This window comes from Macrobrachium rosenbergii, unplaced genomic scaffold, assembly GCF_040412425.1.
Source record: "Macrobrachium rosenbergii isolate ZJJX-2024 unplaced genomic scaffold, ASM4041242v1 13903, whole genome shotgun sequence".
Taxonomy (NCBI): domain Eukaryota; kingdom Metazoa; phylum Arthropoda; class Malacostraca; order Decapoda; family Palaemonidae; genus Macrobrachium; species Macrobrachium rosenbergii.
In genome coordinates, this window is record NW_027100723.1 from 1,289,638 (window position 1) to 1,310,179 (window position 20,542).

General features: G+C 37.0%; 1 protein-coding gene across 1 annotated transcript in view; it reads left to right on the top strand.

Moving 5' to 3' along the window:
- Positions 1 to 20,346: 20,346 nt before the first annotated feature.
- LOC136837971 (uncharacterized) overlaps positions 20,347 to 20,542 on the top strand; it is a gene marked incomplete at its 3' end in the record, with an annotated part of 37,582 nt that continues 37,386 nt past the window's right edge. Inside the window, exon 1 of the mRNA XM_067102839.1 lies at positions 20,347 to 20,542. This exon is cut by the window's right edge and continues 1,044 nt beyond it. Coding sequence (XP_066958940.1) covers positions 20,347 to 20,542 — 196 coding nt within the window.

The following is a 20,542-nucleotide window of genomic DNA, read 5'->3' on the forward strand; positions in this document are numbered from 1 at the left end:
TTAAAATATTGAGAGATTGTTTAACATTAGTCTTTAAGGCATTTATGTATTTTGGCCCATGTCAATTTCTGGTCAATGGTCATTCCCAAAAATTTTACTTCCTTTTCATAAGGAATGATAGATCCTTTTAAACTAAGGGTGGGAACCTCTTCCACACGCTGGCACCTAGTAAATCTTACAGAAACTGTTTTCGAGGAAGAGAATTTAAAACCATTCTCATCAGCCCACTTTGTAATAGCATTAACAGACCTTTGCAAATGTTTACATACTGACGAGGCATCATATCCTGTGCAGTATATTGCAAGGTCATCAACAAAAAGCGAGCATTTAACAGGTGATGATATTTTTGCACAATATTTTTTATTGCAACTGAAAAATACAGTGTCACACTTAACACACTTCCTTTGGAACACCCTCCTCCTGCATAAAAGGTTGGGAGAGTGTGTTGCCCACTCTAAATAAAAATCTCTCTGTTAAAAAGGAATATATGAATTTAATCATTCTTCCACATATGCCCATTTTGTGCAATTGTTTTAAGATGCCAATTCTCCAAGTAGTGTCATATGCTTTCTCCAGGTCATTTTATAAAAAATACCCCGATAGTCTGACATCGTTTGGCAAATCCTTGCTGGATTTGATTGGTCAGCCTCAGCAAAGGATCAAGGGTGGAACGATTTTTCCTGAAACCAAATTGAAATGGAGTTATTAGTCCTTTAGTTTCCAAGTGCCAAACTAATCTGGTGTTTATCATTTTCTCCATCAGCTTACAAACGCAGCTGGTAAGAGCTATTGGTCTATAGCTGGTGGCTTGGGAAGCGTCTTTATTAGGCTTTTTATGGGGACAATTATGGATATTTTCCAGTCCTTGGGTAAAATTCAGTTTCCCATATTTTGTTTATAATCTTGAGTAGATTTTTTGGCATCATCTGGGAGGTGTTTAAGCATTTCATATAAAATTGAATCACCCTGGAGCTGTTGATTCAGTTGAAGAGAGTGCTTTATAAAAATCTCTCTTAAGGAAAATTTGTGGTTGTATGGTTCAGATTTTCCTGAATCAAATTTCAGAGTCATTTCAGCCTTCCGAATTCTCTGAAATTCTAGAGAATAATTATCAGGGCTGGAAACTTGAGAAAAGTGTTTTCCCAGCTCACTGGCAACTTCAGTGGGCTCTGTGATCAGAGTGTTATTGACTTTTAATGAGGGTAATGGTGACGCAACAAATTTTCCACTCAGTTTCCTAATTTTGCGCCACACCACTCTCAATGGAGTTTTGGAATTGATTCCATTGATATAATAAAGCCAACTCTCTCTTTTGGCTTTCTTATAAAAGCGCCGCTGCTTGGCTAACGCACGATTATAGATTAATTTAGACTGAGGGGAGCCACTAGTTTTGTATCGTCGGTAGCACTTCCTAGTGACTTTCCTCAGAGTACCACATGTCTTATTCCACTAGGAACTGCAGGTCTGCGAGGTTTACCTTTTGTCTTAGAGATCGATTTTTAAGCACTCTTCAGAGTGGATTCAATGAAGTAGTCATAGGCATCCAGGTGAGAATGAAATGACTCAAGGTTTTATCTAGATTGACTCCTTGACTGAACTTGTCCCAGTCAGCATCCTCTACCTTCCACTTAGGTAATGTTTCAGATGGGGCATTTACAGCATATTTCAGATGGATCGGGTAATGATCACTGCCATTCAAATCTTCATTAACAGACCAGTTAAAGTCAAGGTGGATATTTGTTGAGGAAATACTAAGGTCCAGTGCAGAAAGATGATTATGATGAATACTGTGGAAGGTCATTGACCCATTATTATATAGTGCAACATCATTTTGTATCAATAAGGTCCTCAATTATTTTCCTTTGCCGTCTAAACACTGACTTCCCCAAAGGGGTTGTGGGCATTAAAATCTCCTAATAAAAAGAAAAGGAGCAGGAAGTTGGTTAATCAAGGACTGAATATCTCCAATGTTAAAAGAAAAGGTCTGGTGGGAGGTATAGTGAGCAGACCGTGATCCTCTTGTCTAAGATGGCAGACACTGGAGCTTGAGAGTTGTATTTAGTTGTATTGTGGAGTGCTGCAAAGACTTATTGATAATAATTGCAGCACCTCCATGAGCACGATCACCAAACTGGGGAGTGATTTAAACATGGCATAATCAAGTCCAGGGTTGTAAGGAGAGTTTCCTATCATTGTTTCTTGCAGGAAGGCATACGATCCCTGGGCTAAATTCATTCATTAAAACTTTAAGATCTTCAGAACGGGCTCTGAGACCTTTGCAGTTCCACTGGAGGATGTGTAAGTGAATGTAAAAAGGTTAAAAGTACTACTTCCCACTCACTGGAGGGGAAGTGCTGATCCTAGGTTGGAGAGGAAAGTTCTCCTTTATCAGAGGTGATTTTTTTGATCCCTTTTCGTCCTTGTTAGAGGTCGGGGTTTTTGGCTTACCATCAGATTTTGTGTTATGCCTTTGATGGTCAGGGTGAACTGGTCTTCTGAATATTGTTGTTGCTGTTGCTTTGAGTCTTAGGACAGCATGACTTAAGCACTCACCTGGCTTTGGGCTTTATATACATTTGGACTCACCTTTCTGGGTGGGGAGATCTCTTCCAAAACACTGAACCCATTTGATGTTTTTATTATAAAACCCTCATCACTGGGGATGTGTTTTTGTATGCTTTTTTTGTGGAAGCAGCTGCTATTATTATCCCTTTTGTTAGTGGTAGTAATGACCGAATGGGTTAGAGTTTGCTCTCCTTATTTGGGGCTGTTCCTTCGATTCTTTCTTGGTGGGAATGTTCGCATATGTTTGCAAGCTTTGTTTGGGTGCTGAATCTCCTGCCTTTACTTTTGTTTCCACTTTGTGGTGTAGATTGTCCATGCTTTTTGAAGTGCAGTGTTTGGTACTAGGCTTCAAAGTACTTCGTGATTCAGGGTTCTGATTATTGTTTTGGCCGATTAGAAGCAGGTTTCCAGAGCCTACTAGTAGATGTTATTGAGGCTTTGCTTTATTAGGATTCTTCATCAACCTTATGACAGAAGCATAAGTGGAGTTGGCACTTCTATTAGTTTGCCATTACCACCCGCTTTGCTGCACTAAGGCTGATGTGTTCGTTGTCTGCCACTGCCAGCACTTCTTCTTCAAATTTGTGCCTGGGGCAGGTCCTAGAATTTGGAGTGTGGTCGCCTTCGCATTGAAAAAACAGTACCGGGCTGCTTCACACTCAGGGTTGTCGTGCTCTACAGAGCATACAGAACATCTTTTTATTAATACATGAGATTTGAATATGGCCGTATTCTGTAACATTTACGGCATTGTTTTGGAGGTTTGTATTTTTTACCTGCATCCTTTAGAAAATTCGACGATGAGGGTGTCAGGTAAATAACTAGAGGAGAAGGTTAGTAGGATGGCTGCATCGCCTCCCAGTTTTTTTAACTTGGTATATGCAAGGGGGCATCGTTTGAGAATTTCCTCCTCATTAAAGGCATGAAGATCTCTAGAGTATACCACCCTCTTAAAGTGTTTAAAGAATTTATGGGATTTTGTAATATAATTCAATATTCCCATCTTCAGGTGGTTTGAATTTGTTAACAATACTGCTTGCGTCTCGTTTCCTGCTTTTTATTAATAAGTTCTTCCCATACCTTTTCAAATTTCCGATGGGGATAGTACCCACTTTGTTCTCAATGCATTCGGCACCTTTATGAGATTATCCCTTCCCTCCTTAAAGCTAGCAACATGCCAAGAGGGGGGGGGAGTGTTCTGCTGCATGGAGACGATTCACGTTCTTCATCCTTTGGTACAAAATCAAAAAGATCGTCATTCACATTTCTCACTGAGAACACCTTCGTGCTGAGTACTGCATCGTTGAGGACATGGCCATGTAATTTCTTCTGAGCCTCATATGCTTCCTGGGAAGAAGAGAATTTAATATAAGCAGAAAAAGTCTGCTTGTCTTTTTCTAGAGTCAATTTCATTCTTTCTACTTTTCCAAATTGCTTGGCTACACTGAACAAGCATTCATAGTCCAATGATATTATTTAATGTTAGTGCGGTTTTAGCACTCTTTGTCTTAGTCAATTCCACCAGTTTTGATACCTCCCTGGTGTCTCGGAGTCAGGGGTTAGTCCAATGGTCGAGCTCAGTGTCCATGTGCACACCTTTTTCAGTCGTTTACTCAGTAAGTCGCCAGATCCAGGGGAGGGAATACATAAAGGCCAAATCCATTTTGTTAAACCATTTTACATATGCTTTTGGTTATATCAAGAAGGCACCGTGGATCAGTCAGGTATTGGGATTCTCCGCCAATGGCACAAGTGAGAGTTGACTTTCAATTGGTCCACCCCATACCCCATCCTAACGGGAGAAGCACCAACACGCTTTCAGTGGCCCAGGTATAATTATCCATCTGCTGAGAGCTCTGCCCCACCAATGGGGACCGACTCCCCACCGTAAGGCATGTTGGTGGGCTTCCGGACAAAAGCCAGGAGTCCCATCCCAAACACCAGCCCCCTTTTCCGATGGGCTGATGCCTGGAGATGGCTCGCCCTCAAGATAGCAATGGGAGGGTCCCATCACTACCTCTTGGGTCCAAAAATGTCAGGTGGTGACTTAACCACCACAACTCCCACAATTAGCTTCAGATGCCAACCCCTCCCAAAACACGGTCCCTTCTCAGACTCACCTCCAGCGAAGTTTTTGCAAAGTGGAAAATTCCACATAATTAATCCAAAATGTTAATAAAAATGTGACATGGAGGGAAGGATGTAGTAAGAATGAAAATTTCTAGAAAGAAGAGATAGTTCTGACGAATTTAGTTGGATCGGCAGCAGAGTCTCAAGACTAGTGGAGAGGAATCCCAATCAGGTGTCAAGACCCTTCTGTTTCCCGTTTTTGGTCCCTAAGCCCCCTACCCACGACAAGGGGTCAGAATCTAGGGGGTATTCATACAATGATTGCTTTACCATGGATGAACTCTTATCGGCATTGTCAACATGTTCTAATACAGCCCCTGGTGAAGATTTGATCACTTTTGAAATGTTGAAACACCTTCACCCTAACATTTTACAATATTTATTAAAGCTATACAACAAAATATGGATAGAAATATATTTTCCACAAGATTGGCGGAAAGCACTGGACCTTCCATTCTTGAAGCCAGGCAAAGATGTATGACACAGATAGCTACAGACCAATAGCATTAACAAGCTGTTTATGTAAACTGTTTGAGAAAATGATTAACAACAGATTAATCTGGTATCTTGAAAAAACAGGATACTTTTCTGTTTGACAATATGGATATAGGAAACTGAGATCTACCATTGATCCTTTAATTTTACTTGACGCTGATATTCTTAAAGCTTTTTTACTTGTTTAGTTATGCCACAGCCATTTTCTTTGATATGGAAAAGGCTTATGACAAGACATGGAAACATCAGATTTTAAGAGAAATGCATTATTCTGGACTGAGAGGGTGTTTACCCTTAAACATAGTACAATTTTTAAAGGAAAGAACCTTGAATGCTGTTAAGATAAATGGTGTTTTATTAAGGAGTATCCACAATATGAAGGAGTTTTATTGACAGTGTTTTAGCACCACTGGTTTTTATTATGGCTATAAATGACATTACAAAACAACTACCAACTGTGTACAGTGTTCTTTGTATGTAGATGATTTTGCTAATTTGGATCATCCACTCAGATATTTATACAGGACAAAGTATATTACAAAAATCTCTTGATCTTATTGTATCATGGACTACTGCACATGGATTCACTATATCGACAAATAAAACTGTAGCCATTACTTTTACAAATAAGAAAAATGTACCGAAAATGAAATTACTACTATATAATAAACTAATTAATTTTGTGACTCATACCAAGTTTCTGGGGTTGTATTTTGACCAACGAATTTTTGGAAATTTCACATTAATTACCACGTGAAAGTTCTAGTAAAGTACTTCATCTACTGAAGAAATTGTCACATACCAAGTGGGGCTCAGATAGATCTTACATTACTTTATTTACACAAGACCTTGATATTGAGTAAAATTGATGATGGGTCGCATCTATATGCTTCTGCATCTGCCAGTACATTGAAAAAATTAGATCCTCTTCATAATGCAGGTTTGAGATATGCTACGGGTGCATTTAAATCTACACCTGTTATTTTTTTTGGGGATTGTGAAACAGGTCTATGTTCACTTGATCAAAGAAGAGTCGAATATAGTTTAAACTTCTATTGATGGACATTAAGATACCCATCAAAACTGAGTAGAATTATAAATAATACCAGCATTCCAAAAAAGAGTTGGACCACGATCTTTTTATTCATTTGTTATACGACTGAAAATATACATAGAGAAATATAGTATTCCACCATTAAAATTCCTGAACCACTTAACAAATTCAACACCTTTTTGGAAATGGAATAAACCTCATATATGCTATGAATTATTTGATTTACAGAAAGGAAATTCCAAGTTTTGCTATCAAACAAATTTTCTGGAACACCAAGAAATGCATGCAAATACACTCTCCATTTATACAGATGGTTCTAAAACTGATGTTGCTGTGGGATTGCAGTTATTACAGACGAGGAATATTATTATGGAAGAATGCCTATATATAGCTCCATATATTCCACTGAATTAGCAAAGGAATTTCATTGGCTCTATATAAAATACCCAAAACTCCCAACAAACGTTACACTATATATAGTGATTCAAAAGTGCTATTCAAGCAATAGATTCTTTTAATCATCATTATTCTATTAGAGCAATACAAGAAAATATTCATTTTTAAGCATTCGAAATACAAAGATATCCTTGTGCTGGACACCAGGCCATGTTGGAATTGAAGGTAATGAAATTGCTGATAAAAATGCAAAGAAAGCAGCATTAAACGATAAAAATAAAATGTACAAAACTTATTATAAGGACTCAAAAAAGTATTTTAAATCTATATTAGATAAAATCTGGGGAGACCAATGGTTGTCACTTGAAAATAACAAACTTAGAGGAATAAAGAATACAATACTCCTTTTAATAGTTCGTTCACAGAAGCAGAGAAACCATGAGGTTGCTTTGTGCAGGCTGCGTAATGGGCACACAAGGTTAACTCATGGCTTTCTTATGACTGGTCAACAAACTCCAGAATGTGATTCCTGTCAAACCAGAATAACAGTGAAACACATTTTAATTGAATGCTCCAAATATTCACATATTAGACATAAACTTCCTTTGGATCATCTCCTAGAATGCAGGACATTCTGGGAGATGATGACTCAAAAGTTTTTAAGATTTTTAGATTTTTAACAGATACTGATCTCTTAAAATATATATAGATAATTTTATTCATACACATTTTAAAAGTGAAATGTTTTATCTATTTGTTTGTTTGTTTATTTGATTTTTTTTTATTTTTATACATATAGCTTACTTATTACAATTTTAAGCATAAATATAGATGTATATGAGTGTGTGTGTGTGTGTATGCATAAATGCTTAAGTTTCTGCAATTTTAGAGAATTTGTATATATCAGACTGTAATCAGTGAAATTTTAAATATTTGGGGGAAAATTCTATACTTTAATTTTATTTATTTATTTATTTATTTTAATAATTGATAATCCCGTGAATATAGATATTTATTTTCTTTCTCTGTGCATGCAAATATTTATAAAATGATATAAGTACTGAATTTAAATTAAAACAATAGATTCCATAAATATATTCTATTTAACATAGCATATTCAACAGATTTTATCTGCTTATTAAGCAGCCGATTGGACTTAGTCAAAGTGGCTTTAAAACAAATAATTTTAATAATAATCCTGTGTTATAAAAATACTTGAAAAGGAATCTCTAGAGAAAGGACTAGGCAGTGGCCACATGGTCGCCTTATCGATACACTAATCTAATGATAAAATTAATTGTAATTTGAATCTTTACTGATTTTATGGTTTTATGAGCTACAGATAACAGATGTTGTTTGAAATGTATTTGTCCATTCAACAATAAATGATTGAATACGTGATTGACATGATATACCTGAATTTAAATGTTAAATTTCTCAGACATTTTATAATATGCAACGATGATAATTCTGTTGATAATTGGTTACTCCTATAATTAGCGTGGTGGTATAATCTAGTAGGCCATGCATTTGCTCGGCCTTCTGCAATTATCATGAAACTCGTCATTTGTTGTAAACCTATTTAAACACTGCATGTGCTTCCTACAAGACTTTGCAATCGTTATGAACATAAAATTGTTTCTGAATTTCAAATATATGGAAAAGACACACACACACACACACACACACACACCTGACACATATATATATATATATATATATATATATATATATATATATATATTATATATATATATATATATTATATATATTTACATATATTTATATATATATATATATATATCATATATATATATATATATATATATATATTTATATATATATAGATATATATATATATATATTATATATATATATAGAATATACTTATATATATATATATATATATATATTATATATATATATATATATTTATATATATATATATATAATGTCATTTAAAAACGTCAGAGTTGAGTATTTGTACATGAAGTTCCTTTTAAAATATTATCTAATATTCCATAACAAGACAATATATGTCATTTGTATATATCTTTTTATATAAAGTTAAAGAGAGAGAGAGAGAGAGAGAGAGAGAGAGAGAGAGAGAGAGAGAGATTAGAATTTTTTAATATCTAAAAAAAAAAGATCACGACAGGCAGACATTTAAGCACAAGCATAACATTTATAGAGAGAGAGAGAGAGAGAGAGAGAGAGAGAGAATATTTAGAAGAGGAGAGAGAGATATTTTTCAGTCTAGAGAGAATTTATGGCTCTGGTGAAATTTATCTTATCTAAAAAAAAGATCAGACAGGCAGAATCTGCGTCCCTTAGAGAGAGAGAGCAGAGAGAGAGACAGAGAGAGAGAGAGAGAGAGAGAGAGAGAGAGATAGGATTTGTCCTGTACATCCAAGGTCATAAACTTTTATTATGACATCGTAGACGGAATGAAACCCATTAAAGCTCATTCTATATCCTTAGGATTGAGAGAGAGAGAGAGAGAGAGAGAGAGAGAGAGAGAGAGAGAGAGAGAGAGAGAGAGAGAGAGAGAGCATGAACTTTTATGATTATATTTTTTACGAAGTCAAACCTATCAAGTATGAAATTATAACCTGAGGATTTCATTGTTAGAGATGTTTATTTTATTAAATAAATATTCCCGATTATAAACATTAATGTGTGAAGAATTCTATGAGTTAATAAAGAGGGTATTGTGGTATTACAATGACATAAGTATCTGGTAAAAAGTGACCAGTATTTTCTATAATTTTGGAAATTTGAGGTTGATTATCCTTTTCTTCTCATTGAATTTATTAACTCATTCCTCGTTTTCCTGAGATGAATTTCCATAGAAATATTATGTGCGTATGGAGACTGACCACTTATGAATTGTTCTCCGTGTCGTTATTCCAGCTGAGGCTCTGTTTATCTCAAAAACTCTTGTTGTCGCTATTCATCGACGTCATGTGACTTCCCTACTTGAATGAACTCGATGAAGGTCTATGCCATGTCGACTGGAAGGGAATGGTTCACTTTTATCTATCTGTATCTGCGGATGTTTGGATTTTTAAGAGATTCAGTCGTATTGCATGAACAGTTTTGTATTTACCCTGAAATCACTTTAAGTTCATGAAATTAATGAAAAAAAAAAATTTCTGTGATATTGCAACTCATTATTCTTGTTCCCCTTCATTACTGAATTTCATTTGAATCTCATTCCGATCAAGGTATGGAAGGATATTCGCAACAGCATTCCAGGAGATTCAGTCTCTGGAGTGAGTGAGCTTTGCATGGAATCTGGAAGGCCCGATCTTTGGAATTTTGGAAATAAAAAGTGTTCTCTGTGACCATTGTGGATGGAATATATAGTTTAGGCCAAAGGCCAAGCATTGAGACCTATGAGGGTATTCAGCGCTGGAAAGGAAATTGAGAGTAAGGACTGTAGGTTTGAAAGGTGTAACATGAGGAAAACCTCGCGGTTGCACTATGAAATATTTGTTACGAGATGGTGGAATGAAAGGGGTTGCAGCTAGGGGCCGAAGGGACGCTGCTAAGAACCTTAGTACTGCCATTTGTGAACGGATGCAGAACTCTCTTGTTTTGATTAAAAATAAATAATTCATCAGTAGACATTTTGATTTTATTACCATGACTGCTAGGGAGGCTGTTATGCATAAAAAAATATCATTTAAAATCTGTGTACTGAATGTTTGAATTTCATACATTTTATTCAAGATCATTTTTTGTTTAAAATAACCTTCTATCCATCACGAATAGTGAAGCATTCCGCTTACTCCTATATACCTAATGGTAACTGAGGTTCAGGTTGTATCCTACAATAATAAGGGTCTATTACAAAACAGTTTTAATCCAAGTTCAGGTTCAAGAAGAAATTTTGGCTGGCATTTGGGTGTGTGTCTTACATCGTAAGGATCTTGTCCCATGCATAAAAATACTCTAATTAAAGGTTTAAAGGTCACTGGAGAGCTGCAGAAGCAAGGAACAGGTCACCGCGCCCGTGGCCAACGTCGTAGAGCAGTGGGTCCCAAAAGGGTGCCGTGTGATTGACTGAGGGTGCCACAATATTTGGGGAAAAACTTAATGATCACTTCGGTATCCATATGCTCGCCACTGCACATTGCGTTTAAATCTGATATATTTTGGCTATGGCTGAGAGAAGCAATTAATGTGTCCCTCCCTGCTCTCTCTACGAAGGATTAATCTTCATTGTAGCACCTCTGCACTTGGCCCAGAAGAAGGTTAGTTAATTAACGACATTTCACGGCACTGTACGTGACGAATTATTATTATTATTATTATTATTATTATTATTATTATTATTATTATTATTATTATTATTATTATTATTATTATTATTATTATTATTATTATTATTATTATTATTATATTATTATTATTGTTATTATTATTATTATTATTATTATTATTATTCAGAAGAATAAACTTAATCCATATGGAGCATACGGAAGGAAGCATACATAAAGGAGCAGGCATAAAGGTGCATACTGACGGGAGCAAGGAAAATGGGAATTTTACATATAGGAACATAAAGACAGGAGAGATATAGAGGGGAGCATACACAGGAAGCATAAACAAGGAGCATACAGAAGGAAGCATCAGAAGGAAGCATACAGACAGGAGCAATACACAAGGGCGCATATAGAGGGAGCGTAGACACAGGAGGGAGCATACAGAAGGAAGCATACAGACAGGAGCATACACAAGGTCATAAACTTTTGAGGATGACATCGCATGATGGAAGGAGCATACAGAAGGAAGCATACAGACAGGAGCATACACAAGGGAGCATATAGAGGGGAGCGTACACACGGGAGCATAAACAAGGGAGCATACAGAAGGAAGCATACAGACAGGAGCATACACAAGGGAGCATATAGAGGGGAGCGTACACACGGGAGCATAAACAAGGGAGCATACAGAAGGAAGCATACAGACAGGAGCATACACAAGGGAGCATATAGAGGGGAGCATACACACGGGATTATATACTGAGGAAGCATACAGACAGGAGCATAGAGATGTTTATTTTAAGCATAAACGGGAGCATAAACAAGGGAGCATACATTAAGGAAGCATACATGAGGAGCATACACAAGGGAGCATATAGGTATTACAATGACGTAAGGGAGCATAAACAAGGGAGCATAAGAAGGAAGCATACAGACAGGAGCATACATTTTGAAAATAGAGGGAATTATCCTTTCGGGAGCATAAACAATGAAGCATACAGAAGTTTTTAGATGACAGGAGCATACACAAGGGAGCATATAGAGGTGCGTATGCACACGGGAGCATAAACAAGGAGCATACAGAAGGAAGTTATTCCATTAAGCTACTTGATTGGAGCATGGAACAGAAGGAAGCATTTAGACAGGAGTATCTGCGGATGCATTTGGATACACACAGGAGCATAAACAAGGGAGCATACAGAAGGAAGCATACAGACAGGAGCATACACAAGGGAAATTAATGAGGGGATTACACACGGGAGCATAATTCTTGGAGCATACAGAAGGAAGCATACAGACAGAAGCATACACAAGGGAGCATATAGAGGGGAGCGATCAAGGGGAGCATAAACAAGGAGCATACAGAAGGAAGCATACAGACAGGAGCATACAAAGGAGCATCAATGGGGAGCTACACACGGGAGCATAAACAACAGGAGCACAGAAGGAAGCATACAGACAGGAGCATACACAAGGGTGCATGTATTGACTGAGGGAGCATAAACATTTGGGAAAACTTACAGATTAGGGAGGGCCACTACACATTGCGGAGCATAAACAGACAGGAAGCATACAGACAGGAGAGGGAGCATAGGGGAGCATAAACAAGGGAGCATACAGAAGGAAGCATACACAAGGGAGCATATTATTATTATTATACACGGGAGCATAAACAAGGGAGCATACAGACAGGAGCATACACAAGGGAGCATATATAAAGGACCAGGCATAGGAGCATACACAGGGAGCATATAAGGGAAACGGGAGGAGCATACAGAAGAACATACAGACAGGAGCATACACAAGGGAGCATATAGAGGGGAGCATACACACGGGAGCATAAACAAGGGAGCATACAGAAGGAAGCATACAGACAGGAGCATACACAAGGGAGCATATAAAAGCACAGACAGTAGCATATAGAAAGGAGCATACAGAAGGGAGCATACAGATGAGAACATACACAAGGGAGCATACAGGCTGGAGAACACAGACGGGAGCATACAACAGGTAGTGTACACAAGGGAGCATATAGAAGTATAGAAGGGAGCATACGCATGGGAGCATATAGAAGCATAGAAGAAAGCATACATCAGGGTGCATACAGCAGAGAGCATACACAAGGGAGCATATAGAAGCATAGAAGAGAGCATACAGCGTGCATACAGCAGGGAGCATACACAAGAGGTCATATAGAAGCATAGAGGGGAAGCATACAGCAGGTTGCATATAGCAAGGAGCATACATAAGAGAGCATACATCTTCTACTGCATCCCCCATCTTCTACCCCATCCCTCATCTTACCATCACCCATCTTCTGTTGCATCCCCCATCTTCTACCCCATCCCTCATCTTACAATCACCCATCTTCTGTTGCATCCCCCATCCCTCATCTTACAATCACCCATCTTCTATTGCATCCCCTATCTTCTACACCATCCCTCATCTTCCCATCATCCATCTTCTATTGCATCCCCATCTTCTACCCCATCCTCATCTTACCATCACCCATCTTCTGTTGCATCCCCATCTTCTATCCCATCCTCATCTTCCATCATCCATCCATCTTCTATTGAATCCCCCATCCTTATTTGCATCTTCCATCTGCTATTGCATCCCCAATCTTCCCATGACCCATCTTCAAATCACCTTTTAGGTTATGTTAACCTCTCGATTATTGGTATGCTCTGCCTGTTGTATATATTCATTATTTGAATATTCTCATTTATATATGCATTCATTCAGAACTAAATTATTTTCCTTCCTTGGAGACGGTGCAGTCGGAATTGCCAACCTACTACATTATAAAAGAAGGAATCCGTCATCAATGTACCAGTTTAAATATCATTTAACAAGCTAAAAATATTATATAATGAATGTTTGTTTCTTATACTTTTAAATTGTCCTGATAGTCGTTGTATATTTCATGACAAAAAGAAATTGTTACTTTTTTTGTTGGCATTGTTTACCTTCCTTGAACACGTTGCAATCAGAATTGCCAACTTGTCAAGCTTTAGACGAAGAAAACCCACGTAAATGTATCACTTTATTTACAATTTAACAAGCTCAAACGTTAACTAATTATATTCAGTCTCTTATACTTTTACAACTTCTTAGTGACAACACACGAATGTCTACTTTTTTGTTGGCAGTCCTGGACTTACGTGGCGCTAGGTTGGGAAAGGGATTTTTGGTTTGGGTGAAAGTGATGTTCACTTCAGGTTATAAACTTCTTCTTGATATTATATTAAGCTCAAATATTTACTTGTAAGCGAACATTATGCCAATAAAAGGCTACTTCATTAATTCCACTAGATTAGAGCCTTTAATTTCTGAGATAAAAGGAATTATATCAAACATCTGAGACCCTTACTCCCCCACATATCAAAATGCTGCCGTTCATCCAATAGATGGCGTCAGCTCCTCTATTTTGGGCAAAATATACTTTGAAAATTAGTGGCCACGTGGCCGCCCGATCAATTTTAATGAATTTTTAGAGATATTTTATGAACTAGAGATAATTATGTTATCTGAAATGTATTTGTCCATCCAACAATAAATTATTGAATACATGATTGACATGATATAACTGAATTTAATTGTTAAATTGATCAGCCATTTTATAATATGCAACGAGGATGATTCTGTTGATAATTAGGTACTCTTATAATTAGCGTGGTGGTATAATTTAGTATGCCATGCATTTGCTCGGTCTTCTGCAGTTGTAAGGAAATTCGTCAATTATTGCAAACCTGTTTAAACACTGCATGTGCTTCCTACATGCTTTTGCAAAATTCGTGAAAATGACACTGATTCTGATTTTCAATTAATAAAATGGAAATACTGACTAGGTTAAATTCCTTATCGTACAGAATTTACAGAGAGAGAGAGAGAGAGAGAGAGAGAGAGAGAGAGAGAAACTTCATCTGCATCTGTCAGAATCCAGTTCCAGAGAGTGTTTTCAACCCCCACTTCCCACCCATTCCTCGAGAAGCCAAGGGCGTCTACGGCCTGAAACCTAACTCCCAAAGGACTTTGTAACACGAGCCTAGCTAACTAAATGAAGGATTCTACTCCTAAGGCGAAGGACAATCGCTAGCCGAAGAAGTCTGTTTTTGACTGATCGGCATCCATCGCGCATTCCTAACCCACAGAAGGATGCTTTTGATGAGACGGTAGCCTTCGTGATATCTCAGAATACTAAGAATTCTCATGGCTAGTCAGTCATTTTCCTGCTCCACCCAAAACCTCAGATGAGTTAGGTTGCATATTAAACTATCACCTTCATACGACCCCATAATTTCAGGGAAGTTTTAATTATTATTATTATTATTATTATTATTATTATTATTATTATTATTATTATTATTATTATTATTATTATTATTATTCAGAACATGAACCCTATTCATATGGAACAAGCCCACAGGGGCCACTGACTTGAAATTCAAGCTTCCAAAGAATACGGTGCTCATTAGGAAGTAAGAGAAGGTGAAAGGAAATACAGAAAGAAGAGATCTCACTTATTAAAAAAAAACATAAACTAATAAATTAATAAATCGATAAAAATGTATTAAAATGCAAACAGTGTAATTTGCATAGAATGCTAGAGGAGTGTTGCCAAAACTCCCAGTGGAGTGTACTTGGTTAAGCAGTTTCCCAGAGGGAGGGAGGGGTACGCATGGTCAAAGAAGAGCCCCTCCCTGTCCTTCCTTCCTTCCCCAAATCTGTAGAGGTGACAGCTTGGTCGAGCAGTCGCTCTCTTGCTCAACCCAACCCTACTGTAGACTAAAGCTCTCTTTAGATCAGTCGTGGACAAACGTTCCTGGCGTTTACATTTCAAAACGTTTCCACCTTGAAACGTGCTAATTTCAATACTTCTTCATTTCTCCGCCCATGAAACAATTCACATAATGCGTGTTTAATTTTTTCAAAAGCTTTACTTTTATTCTGTTCACTAGAAATTACTTAAAAAAGGAAAATTAGGGCGGGTCACAAGGGCGAATGGTGAATATTAATTATATAGGAGGTAAATAAACATAAATCTTAAAAAGTTATTCAAAAATGACCAAGGAACTGGAATTTCCTGATCACCGTCATCCTGTAAAGGAAATTGTCAGAAATACCGATCAGATATTGATTGGCGTCCGAAACCAATCAATATCTGCTTGTTATCCGTACGATGGAAGGTATTGATATCCTTACGATGGAAGGATTCGAAATTGGTATCCTTACGATGGAAGGATTACAGGATGACAGTGATCATCCTATAAAGAATATTGTCAACAATTCGAATCCTTCCATCGTAAGAATACCCATCAAAGATATTGATTAGTGTCTCCTTTTTAAGTCATTTTTAGTGGATATAATAAAAGTAAAGGTTTTGAAAAAAATAAAACGCCCATTATGTGAATTGGTTGGTTCAATGGGTGAGAAATGAAGAGGCATAGAAATACAACAAGACTATGTAACATTTGACATACTAAAAATGGATTAATTCAACATAAATCAACACCTTAAATAACTACATATCAACAGATATCAAACGTTTATTGATCGCATGTATCAAATGTCACATAGTCTTGCTGTATGTACAGCAAAGATGGCTATCAAGTGATTATTCTAAGGCTGTTGAGAATCGTGTCAAAGAAGTCGAGATATATTTCCGAGAATGGGGGAGGGAGGGATGCCTGGCCCGTACAGTCAGCTGAATATTCTCAGAACCTCAATCGCCTCCTACAACGGTGTTACACAACGGGTGCTACGGCGATATTAAGAAAAAATCAAGTATTTTCGTTTTACATACATTTCGTACTGTATAATGATGTATAGAATACTAACGTATATTACTGTGTGGTCTACCACGTACTTTTTCTTTTAATAAAAGAAGTCTTTCACCTCATACGTTATCATAATTATCTATGTTACTGAGGTAGAGTTTTAAACAAGGCGTCAAGGGTTGGTGTGCATACTAATACTCATGTCACTGTAATTACATACGTATTCACATTACAATCATTATTTCCATGTGTGAAATCTGCCGTAATCATGAAAGGTTTTGCAACACGATGACTTGCAGTTCTCAGAGAAAGTCACCAAATTTAAAGAGACTTCTCATTCACAACCATTGTTTATCTTATATATGTTTCGATTTTTAACACTGGGCTATCATTTTCTCGTAATAAGTCCACAATAAAAATCAATATTATGCAATATATGTCTGTAACGAAATTTGATATCTGGTGACCTCAATAGATTTTGTACTTTAATACATAGCCAAAGCCTTGATGACACGTTTTTACAGTGACGAGGTAAAGATACGAGGAAATTCATTGGGCCTTCCTTCAAAGATCGTAGACACTGGCTGTATGTCTCGACTGCTCTGTTAATATCTGAACATGTAAGGACAGGTGTAGTAATGGAGTTTTAGCAAGCAAAACAAGAGACTCTAAAAAGGGGTCAGTGTCAATACGATGAACAGGAACAGATGAAGTATAAAGTGATTAAAAATGAAGAAACGTATTTGACAGTAGCTGAGAGTTAAGATCTGTTATGCTGTTATCTGGTGTTAAAATGAATATCCGTTACTTATCTGTACACCAACTGTTTAGCCATGTTTTTGAGTTAGTTATAATAATAGCTATAGGGGTGTCACGAGAGAGAGAGAGAGAGAGAGAGAGAGAGAGAGAGAGAGAGAGAGAGAGAGAGAGAGAGAGAGAGAGAGAGAGAGAGAGCAGAAGAGCCTCTACCCTTTTATCCCATCCATCCAGAGCAATATATTAGTAAGGAGAAATGAAGTAAGGGTGTCTGTCATTTGTCGTGACCCCCATCAGCGGTGGACAACTCGGTACAAAAATGTACACAGGTATTGTATGATGGTTTTATAAGTAGTCATGGAGAGGAGTTCAATAATGCTTTCTTGAAGTCCATTTGCGCATGTTTGGATATAAAGAAAGTGGTTACATTGATTTATCATCCCGAGTCAAACGAACTTTAGGAGAGAGTCAGTGGGAAAATTCTTGATGTTCTTAAGGTTACTGTATATGGGTGGAATGGACGACCCGAACTGGGCCTTGGTATTCCCTGCAGTTATGAACACGATCAATTCAGCTTAGCAGAGATCTTTCAAAATGTCCCCATACGAAGCTTTGCCTATATATTGTTTCCAGAGGTCACCTTGTGATATGTTGCACTCAACTGATTCCATAACCGATGCAAATCTAGGTTAGCATAACCTAGGCTATCTCAGATTAGCTTAATCTAGGACAGTATATGCTAACCTAATTTATGATAACTTATGTTAGCATAATCGTTGATACTGGAATTCATGCCAAGTAATGTTAGCTTTGGCCAGCTAGCTTAGGTTAGCATAACCCAACTTGCATGACCAACAGTTATGCTAACCATTCATTAGCAACATGTAGGCAGACACTTACAACGGTTACCATAACCTAGAGAAACACAGGTTAGCCTATGTTAGGATAACACCAGTTAGCATATCTTAGGCAAGCCTGGGTTAGCATAGGCTATGCTGACCTACATACGCAAAGTTAAGTCATAACGTAGAGTTACGTTTGTTAGCATAATTGAGCCTAATGGAGGCAAGGTTAACCTATAGGTTTCCCTCAACGTTGGGAAAACTCTCTCTCTCTCTCTCTCTCTCTCTCTCTCTCTCTCTCTCTCTCTCTCTCTCTCTCTCTCGTGCTTGTCCCTATTTCTGTCCCTTTTTCCATTTGAGGGAAAGGGAGTTATGGCTATCAATCAGATAATTTGGCTGCATGGTGTCTGTTGTCACAGCACACGAGACCTTGGACTCGTTTACAAGTAGGGACCAAAAGGCTAAAAACCTGAAATTTGAATTGAGTTCCCACTGAATCCTTCTTCCCACTGCGTTGCACAAACATATTTAAAAATATGAAAAACTGACCTAAATTGGGGAACACTCATTATTCATATTTTTCTGAAGTAATTCGAAGTCGTCGATGTTATTTCCAGCTAATAAAACCAAGGAAAATTATTCTGATAAACGGGAGGAATAGCAACGCATACCAGCAATATATATATATATATATATATATATATATATATATATATATATATATATATATATATATATATATATAAATATATATATATATATATATATATATATATATATATATATATATATTATATCTTATTTCTTCTTCTTCCCAGCTTGTTCCCATTTTTATATGGGGTCGCCATGATGCCTTCTTTTGAAGGACTTTGATTTGGCTTTTGGGGTAGACTTTTGTAGTCCCGATCAGCTGCCCTCCTGCCTGACATCGCTTAGACCCCGGTATTGTGTACATGTATTGTACCAGTTCACCAGCGCTCTTCTCCCAGCAGCGAGGAGTTGTTACGCGGTGAGGTCGATAGTCGAGACGTGTGAGGTGTCTGTTATGTTTTTAGAAGATGTTGGAGTGGCTTTGTTTGTGTGTGTAATAGTCTGTAACACCCATTTGCTTTTAAGCAAACCTATATATTGATTGCATACATAATGGGGTGTCTATGGATAATATATATATATATATATATATATATATATATATATATATATATATATATATATATATATATATATATATACACACATACATATATATGATTGATATGCTGTATACTTGTGTTTTTAGCCAACAAAGGTACGAAAAAAGAAGGATTAAAGGAAGTATTAATTCCTTCTCTTAGCTAGTATGGCTGTAAACTTTAGTAAGACATTGATTGGCAAATGATTTGCATTGGAATATGAAATAAGCCTTTTTTTAAGTTACTTATGACGGATGGAGAAGACTTCGGTTGTACTTAGGCAAAGTATTTTCTTTATTATTATTAAATAATAAAGAAGGTTTTATTTGTCAGAAGAAAGAAGGTTTTATTTATTTGTCAGAAATGAAAATAACTTTTGACAGCTCTGTTCTGATTGTTCATTAAATAACCCGTAAATTATTTTAAATATCTAAGATGGGGAAAAATAATATGATGAATTAAGAGAGAAACAGAAGGTATTCCAGAGAGAGAGAGAGAGAGAGAGAGAGAGAGAGAGAGAGAGAGAGAGAGAGAGAGAGAGAGAGAGAGAGAGAGCTGGCGAGTCTCAAATTAAAGGCTTGTGCACGTATGTCTTGTGTCTATGTGTGTACGTAAGTACCCATGTACGTGCGTGTACGTGCATATGTGTGTGTCTGATTATAATATTTTGTCTTCACTTTAAAAATGAATGACATACATGATGCATAATAGGCCTAATCTTGTTTTGCATTATTTCGCCATCATGAAAATTTTTATTATTCTCGTTCATTAACGCTGAAGTCTCTCTCTCTCTCTCTCTCTCTCTCTCTAGTAGCAGACTAATAATAATATATTAAAAAGAATATATACTGAGCATGCAAAGGCCTAGACCGATAACATCTTCTAATGTATCCTCCACCTTCTACCGCATCCCTTCTCTTTCCATTCCCCATCTTCTATTGCATCCCCCGTCTTCTATTCCACTCACCGTCTTCTCATTACCCACCTTCCATCCCCCATCTTTCAATCACCTTCCACATCTTATATTGCATCCCCCATCTTCAACCCAACCCATCATCTTCCCATCACCCATCTTCTACTG